Source organism: Pseudomyrmex gracilis, unplaced genomic scaffold (genome assembly GCF_002006095.1).
Source record: "Pseudomyrmex gracilis isolate BER0280 unplaced genomic scaffold, ASM200609v1 scaffold_117, whole genome shotgun sequence".
Lineage (NCBI taxonomy): Eukaryota > Metazoa > Arthropoda > Insecta > Hymenoptera > Formicidae > Pseudomyrmex > Pseudomyrmex gracilis.
In genome coordinates this window covers 202,551-211,139 of record NW_018020701.1, presented here as the reverse complement: position 1 = coordinate 211,139, position 8,589 = coordinate 202,551, and the positions used below count along the sequence as shown (strand labels likewise).

The 8,589-nt window shown below is 43.1% G+C and overlaps 1 protein-coding gene across 1 annotated transcript in view; it reads left to right on the top strand.

Moving 5' to 3' along the window:
* Nucleotides 1-706: 706 nt before the first annotated feature.
* LOC109856389 (Fanconi anemia group J protein homolog) overlaps nucleotides 707-8,589 on the top strand; it is a 44,752-nt gene continuing 36,869 nt past the window's right edge. The window contains exons 1-3 of the mRNA XM_020431628.1: nucleotides 707-1,032; nucleotides 1,223-1,820; nucleotides 1,906-2,017. Coding sequence (XP_020287217.1) covers nucleotides 941-1,032; nucleotides 1,223-1,820; nucleotides 1,906-2,017 — 802 coding nt within the window. The 5' untranslated portion in view covers nucleotides 707-940. The remainder of the gene's footprint in view (nucleotides 1,033-1,222; nucleotides 1,821-1,905; nucleotides 2,018-8,589) is intronic.

The following is an 8,589-nucleotide window of genomic DNA, read 5'->3' as shown; positions in this document are numbered from 1 at the left end:
AAATTTGATAAGGATTCACGTTCGGGGGCGATGATCCTATCCGGAGAAGAGCCTCTTTTTTCATTCCGCGTGCGCGCACGCTGGCCGTGAGTTTTTTGATTCCGGCCGTGAGGTGCTTTGACAGGCAACCCGTTCTCGAAACTCGAGAGAAACAAATGCAAATCAGAGAAGTTTGATACTTTTGAAATGGCCGCGCGCGCGCCCCGCGTCGGAAAAGAGAGAAAGGAATATTCCACGCGCTCTGGTAATAAATCGCGACTGTATTACATTTTTCATGAGAATATGATTATCACGCCGATGGAGAATAAACAAATATTTTCTCAAAACTTACGAGAATGGAGAGACTGATCTCGCGCGTTCGATCGATGGGTTGAATCGGACCGGTCGTCGAGTCGATGGATTCGCCGGCGTTTTGTGAGACTCGCGCGTGAATGTTCGTTCAAAAAAATTCAAACTAACAGCGAATTCGGCTAATCGCGCTTACTCGGATTGATGACGTAGCATCGAGCCGCAGCATCATTCGAACTCTGGAACAATTCTCGATGAATAAAACACACGACACTATAAAAAAAACACTAAAAAAAAGTTAGAGCACAGCGCGCACCGAAGCGATTTTCGCCATGAAATAGCAAGACGTGAGATAGACGCGCGCGTGCGCGTTGGACTTATCGAAGCGCACGTTCAAGCCAGCTCACGTGATCTCGCTATTCGCGCCGGATTTTGACAGTTTAGAGTCTGCAGCGAGAATTCACGTGAAAAAAACTGTGCGACATGACTCACAACGAGAGATAGCAGAAAAATTGTTATCGACACTTCAGAAACAATAGCGTCTGATATAGGTATCGCGAGATTGCAAGATAAAAAAAACACAACAACAGAAAACTACCACACACACGTGTTCGACAAAGAGACACACTGGCATTCCACAAGTGTTTGCTCGATGTTTGCAACATACATCATTGTTGCTGTTGTAATCACGTTTTTGTTCACTTTGATAAAATTCACGATTGATGAGTGGTTTGGAAATTCAAGGTACGTCTACTTATATAATTTGTATTTTAAGAACGTTGTATAGGTTAGGTTTGCAATATGAGAGTATATCCCTTGATCTTTTTACAAAGATTTAACGTTTATTGTGGTGCTGCAGTTTTGTCTCAAACAAAATCTCTCAGGCCTATTCGTTGATTGTGTATATTTAATCACATTTACATTTTCTTTTCAGCATGGAAAAACAAGGGAGATTATCCTTGAAGCGCATTCACTGTGAAACCTATTCTGCAAGTGAAAAATACAACATGCCAGATGTGTCGAATGACGAGAGTTTTGATTTGAAGAAAGAAAACAGTGCAAACGTAGCAAATACGGACACGATCAATAAATCAAATAACATAGCAGATCCTTTAAACGTGGCATGCAATTTGGAATGTGTTCATGACATATCGGATGACCTGAGTACCAGTGAAGATGGTATTGCAAGTGAAGAGAGTCCTGAAAAAAAGACACTTCAAACGACTATGTTTAATTGGCATCATAAACCAAAACATCTTGGTACAAAACCCAGCACGAGTAGATATTGGACTGAAGAAGCCTCGCATGGGTTGGGATTCAACAAGAAAGTTCCTAAAGAAGCAAGTAACAAAAAACAAAAGTTTACAAGTGAAGTGATAAACTTGGATGACGACGATGATGTAACAAGCATCAGTTCCAAGGAGGCAGATTTGCCGCCACAAGTTGCAATACAACATGATATTATGATTGCTGGAACCAAGGTCAAATTTCCTGCCAAGCCGTATCCGTGTCAAATAGCAGTGATCAACAGTGTAACTATATCATATCATTTATATGTAGTTAACTACATTGATATTGCATTACTTCATCACTCATGTTGAAAATTTATGTATGCAGCTCATTCAAGGGTGCAACAAAGAGCAGAACTGTCTTCTAGAAAGTCCCACTGGGAGCGGAAAGACACTGGCGCTTCTCTGCGGAGTGTTGGCGTGGCAGGATCAATATGAAGGTGAGCGCACTTTGTGTTTCACGTTAAATATAAAAATAATATACAGTTTTTAAAAACTAAATATCGATCAATCATATTTAAGATTTGATCTGTTGTATATATATATATATTTACATCACAAAAGTTATTATTATATTAATTATGTTATTACGCATTTTCGCGTAATGAAACGATTATTAGATTTTACCCCGCGTTTCATGAGTCTCTCGCGAGTCCGCATTTGTTAAAGGCAATAAAATCCGCGCGCGCACTCAAAGACTTCGAATGATGCATGCTCTCGCGCGATCCATCATATGATATTCATTAATTTCCGACCAATCGTGCTCGTGCAGCGCTTTCTGCGCCGCGATTATGTCTGTCTCAAAGATTTATCGCGAAGAGCTTCGCGAAAATCTCGTTTCGTCGTGCCGGCTGTCGTGACAGCCGGTCGTTAACGTCAACCGTCCTGTACGACTTTTGTCTCGTTGCTCACGCATATACATATACACATATACTCGCGCGGCGCCCACGGCGGGGTTGATCTCGACTGAAATTTTGACTGTCGTGTGAATTTTCGGAAATTAAGGAAGACTGAGCCACGTCGCGCGCTTCTGTCCTTCTTACTTCCGACGGGCGTCGTGCCTATTAAAGTTTCTCCAAGTTCGCGTCGACGTTTCGCTTCTTGTACCCTCGCGTCAAAAACTTTTAAAAGTCTTTCGGATAATTTCTCAACGCGCGTGTCACCGCGCGTCAGACCGCCGCGCGACCGTCAGTCGATTTAACGTGATTTTTGTTTTTATATAAAAGAAAAATATTAGTTTAATATTTAAGTTTTAAAAGAACACACACACAAGTTTTAAAAAATTACTTGCAAGAAATATCTCGATAATTGCCACAAGTCGCGTTCCAGACAACTCTCTGTGGTGCGCGATCAATTCTTACACATATTTAAATTACGTTACCTACCTTCCTGCTATTGAGGTCACAGGCATGCTTCGAATAAGACGCGGATTCTTCGCCGAGACAGTTAGTATATTCCGATCGTTAGCGGTTTTTTTTCTTTGCGGGCTGTGATATTAATTCGAATTATTCAACCGTTTGCGAATACGCCGTCGTAATGATCCTTACGATTCGAAATAATCGCCGTTAATTTAGTCGTTGCACGCGCGCGCGCATGCAGCTAATTGTTCGCGATTCGTGCAATTTCTAAACAATTAGATTTGCAATGCGCGATGCTCCCTCTCTCCCGCGCGTGCCGTTCTCGCTCGTACCAGTCTGCGAAACAGCCGGGACGGAAACCATAACCGTCCGTATGTCGTTAAAGGATAATGCGACAGGAATATAAATTTCACTCGACGCGCTTTGTGTCCGATCGCGTCTCTCTCGGCAAAAAGATCTCGTTGTTTTTTCTTTCTCTGCGACGCACATTTATTTCTTTCGAGATCGAACACTACGTACGTGCTACGCGCCAATCGCGGTTAACGTCGGATTGAAGTGCGCACCGTGACAATGAAGCATCTTGAAATATATTCCGCGGGACGAACGATCGCGTGCCATTTCAAGCTGCACGTGAGACGAATTAAATGTTCCGCGATGTTAACGTCAAATTTGCGTGAGCTACGTCGGAGTCCGAACGGTGTAGGAGAACAACAAACGGCAGGAGAACGTCTCTTCGGGATTGTCTCCGGAAAGGACAGCACGAACTATCGTCGCCTTCCGGAATTACATGGCTGTTACTCATGGAAGGGGAGAGGAAAAGGCTTCGTTCCCGTCGTCGTAACGTTACAAATCGGAGAAAAAAAAATTATCGGGAAAAGTTCTTCTTCTGCAAGACTCACGAAGGGATAATTGCAGCGATTCAATAAGAATCTCTTCGGGGACGCGATAGCACTTCTTGTTCTTTTTCGAACAGTGCCTGCGTCGTACCGACGTGCTGTGTCACTCAACCGGTGACATGTAAAATCCAGCCGAATTGATATTTAGTTTAATAAAAAGCAAAGCGAATAAACGCGAATTGTGGCAACAGATCGAATAGATAGAAAATAGATATGTAAAAATAATTACGTAAAATTTTTATTTGAAAAAAATCAGTAGGTTCTAAGATGTCAATCGTAAGTATAAAAAAAAAAAAGCTGATGAGAACCAAGTGTTGTGAGCACTATAGCGTGTCAAATTAAAACAAAAATCAATTAAATTTATATATGTATGTATTTTATATATGTATATTTTAATTGTGTTGCAATTATTCTTGCTTTTTTGGTTCTTCTTTCAATATCTACAACAATTAGTCGCGTAAACAAACAATATAAAGATACAAAATAATAATCTAGAAAAAGAAATCAGTATTTACCAAATATGACGTATTGATGATATAACACGCAATAAAATAAAAATGCAATTTGGCAAAAATTCCACTTAATACAAACAAAACACTTTGTCAATAGTTGGCAATAAATAATAATCTTAACAATAAAATAAATCGAAAAACCAGAAGTAAACTGTTCGTCGATGAATGAAAAATTGTGCACAACAATTAAGTTGAAAAATGGAACATTTGAAATGTTCGCGCGCTGCGTTCTGTCACACTGACACATCAGAGAAGAGGGAAACAATTGATATAAAGTATCGAATAATTGAATTTTAATATAGTTCTAATTCTAATTCTCTCAATGAAAAAGAATCTGCATTGTTTTCAAAGAAAATCATTTGGAACAAAACAAAAATATGTTACTGCCGAAATATGTATCACGCGGGTAATTATCCGTTATTTATTCCCGTTTCGTGTGTCGCGCATTTCCTAATTAGGCAAATCAGAGTGAAGCGGCTCGATGGGGATTAGTCATGATACCGATTTTCGTGTATGTGGCAGTGATGTATATTGTGTACGTGTGCGTAGGTGTGCGCCTTTGCACGACATCCCGCTTTTCCCAGTTATAATTTGCTTTATGCTTTAAACCCGGCGCTGTCACGCTCCGCCGGAGGTCGAGTGGTACTGCTAGCCGCCAAACTGTAAACTTAGCTCGATCGAGAGTCGCATAAATTAGGTCCTCGAAATGAGGGAATAGTGAATTTTCTTAACGTTGCGATTTAATCGATATCGTCGTCGTTTTGTGAAAAGATTTGCTTTGACATTTATAATTCGTTGAAAAAAAAAAAGAAAAGAATAACCGAAGAGAAATAGAGTCGAAAATACGTGTTTTGCGACACAGAACAAAGAAGTTTCCTACTGTGTTATACATACACACATGGAAGAAAAATAAAATAACGAGCGTCGACGCGCGTTATTCTTTATACCGCGAGGTGTTGATAGAAATGAAATGCGAAACTCGGAGAAGTCGTGGCGGCGGTTCCCGCGCAAGCCACTTTGTTCGAGTCGCCGCATGCGATGACTCCCGCGAGCCGCGTGTTCTACGTGCCAGCCATAGCGGCCGATTAGTTTGACGCAACATTTACCGGAGAATTCGAAAAACTTAAATCGTTCGTAGAAATAAGGAAGAAGCGCGCGTGATGCGCTGCGCGAAGGGGAATGAGGGGGAGGAGAGGGCAGAGGGGACATCGAGAGGGTCGGACGAATAAATTTCGAAAGTTTATCGCGGAATCGCATGCCGGCTAATGTCACTTTATTACCGTTAAAAGACGATGGAGACAGGTTCGCTTCTTGGGGGAGGGGGGAAAGACGCGCGGAAAGGATAAGTTCGAAATAACCGGCAGCGACGAGACCCATTGTGCGGCAGGAAACTTAGGAAGTCATAATAATTATCGGCGAGCGTGGAATTATATATTGTGTCTCCGCGTGGCAGCCTGTCGTCGTCGTCGTCGTCGTCGTCGTCGTCGTCGTCGTCGTCGTCGTCGTTGTTGCCGCGAATCGGCTTTGCGCCTCGGCATGCAACTTTCAACGGAATATGCAGCTACGTGCCCTGTGACGTCCTGACATTAATAATGCGCCGGGAATCCGCCTTTTATGCCGGGGGGGTACCAACCGTGGTGCCATCGCGGAGAACTCTTTCCGCAGAAGCGGCTCGTCCGATCGTGTCTCGTTCGGCTCGGCGTAATTCGAAGAAGACTATAAGAAGAGTGCCCGGATGATTTTAAAAGGGAGCAGATGTAATTGCGCGGCATTGTACGTCAATTTCACGTAATTTCGCGGTGATTACAGCGATGATCCTACATCGTGTCAAATAACAAATAATCGGAATCGCAACGCGACATCTCGCATTCGCGCGACAATTTGCGGAAAAATTTATTTCGAAAAATATCGAGGCTTCTTCACTCTTGAAAAAAAATATACACAAAAAAAACTCGTCTGATTTCGACTGTAGGACACGGAGAATAAAACCTGGTACTGGAGCAACTGGTTGTTTATTATATACAATTCATTTAGTGTCTAGGCAATTTAAACCGATAAAAATAAACAGTTTCAAATTCCTGCTGGGTTCGGCACAAAATTTAAATGAATTTATAAACGCGCAGAAACCCTAAAGGTCACATTTTGCTCTTCTTCTCTTTTGTACTTTTAACTTTTCCGTGATTTGCGAGAGAGAGAGAGAGAGAGAGAGAGAGAAAGAGAGACGCAAGAGCAGAGGCAGAGAAAGAGAGAGAGAACGAGATAGAGAAACCTGGAACGGTAGTCCCAGGAATGGTGCAGGACTACCCGCAGTGCACGCTACTTGCTGTGGCAGCTTCGCGAGCGAAAGACAAAGGAGGGCCCACGCTTTCATCCGTGCCGACATTAAGGTACCTACTGTATATGCCCTTTCGGGACATAATAAGGTCCGCATGCGGGTCCAACGGATCTCACGTCTACCGTGTACACGTATACCCTTCTCACAATGAGAATCTCTCTCCTCTCTCTCTCTTTCTCTCTCTCTCTCTCTCTCTCTCTCTCTCTCTCTCTCTCTCTCGTTCTCTCTCGCTCCGCGGCGTTTTATCCGTTCGCCAGAGAGTTCTTCTCCTCTCTCTCTCTTTCTTTCTCTTTCTCTCAGTCGGCTATGTACTTCGGTCGGGAATTCCGGAGCAACGGATTATCGAAGCGCCAGCCCGGCGAAGATACTCGACGAGCCGTAAAACATTCGGCACGCTTATCCGATAATAAACCCGCGGCGTTCGGCGAAATTGATTTCGCGGCTAATGAGCACCGGTTATTTACGAACCCGACGATATGCATGGCCGTCGCGTTCTGCCGATGCGGAGGAATTGCTTTTTGCGAGAAAAAAAAAATCCACACCGGTGTTTGATTCTCTTCGCGCGTCTCGAGATTGACGTTTTTTTTTTTTTTTTTTCAAAACTCGAAAACCCCGAGAAGAGAAGTCACCGAGAGGTGGCGATGCCGACACCGAAGAAGGCCGCTTTTCGCGCACGCATCTCGGCGGGTTGATCTTGTAGAAAAATGTGTGTAGCGACGGACCGAGAGATAACGCGAATACGTTGAGAAACTCTCGTGGGAGTAAAAACCCAGTTCGCGAACGGCGTTCTCGCAAAAGTTCCGAACGGTCCGGAGTAAGCGAATAAGATAAGGGACCCCCCAAAGGTACGGCGTGCGCCGCCGGTTCCCAACCAGTCCTGAACCTCTCTCTCGGGTGGTCCACGGTGTTTCTCTGCCTTTCCGCGCTCCTTCTTTTATATTAACCCCCCTCCCCTCCTCTTTCTCTTCTTCTCTCTCGCGCGCCGTCTATTCTACACGTCCCGCTTCTGCCCGCGGCTCGTTCCGTGACGGCGTTCCAGCTTGCTTCCGGTTACATCCCACGATTTCAGCCGCAGCTGCCAATTGACGGGGTTCAGAAAATTGTTCTCGCTCTTAATTTTACCTGACATCTCGCCGCGCGAATGTTGCGGTATTAATCGCAGAAGTCGCGGAAAAAACGCAAGGAGAAATTTCTAATTACACAGAGAAACGTAGAAAATTAATTCCAACGAAAACTAGTAGGCGATATGTCCTTTGTAATTATCATTCGAGTGAAATTAGGTTGCAAGTTGTTTTTTTTTTTTTTAATGCTTAATTTTCTGTTTAAATACACACGTCTGTTTAAAAACACACCAAATCTTAATAAGTGCATTCACTTTCTTTTCTCATTATTCGGGGCATTAAATCGTCATTGCAATTTGCGCCATCGACATAATCGGAATCGTGATTTTGCGCGGTCGTCCGATCGGCGATTGGTCGATGAACGACGACGACGATGTGATCGCGATCTTCTTCCGAGAATGGATTCGCGATTCAAAAAGAACCACCCCGAATTCTTGCGAATTCCGCAAGCGATCCGCGATATCTTACATAATTCCACATACTCGACAAGACTCGACCGTTCGACGTCCTGGAATCGTCCCTTTCAGGATTTCCAGGATCCCGCTAACGATTCCGGATATTCCGACTACGAAGCGGACAATCTGAGTCGTTGGTTCTCAGTTTCTGGAACTCCGTTTAATTTTCTGAAACTCTAGTATCAAACGAATTTAAAAAAAAATATTCTACTTTGGGAGCAGAGTTCGTTTTTTTTTCTTTCAACGTATTAATATTTTTAATATATTTATATCTGAGTGTTTCAATATTTTTAAAATGTCAAAAAATAGGAAACTACTTCTTTCGTTGCAATATA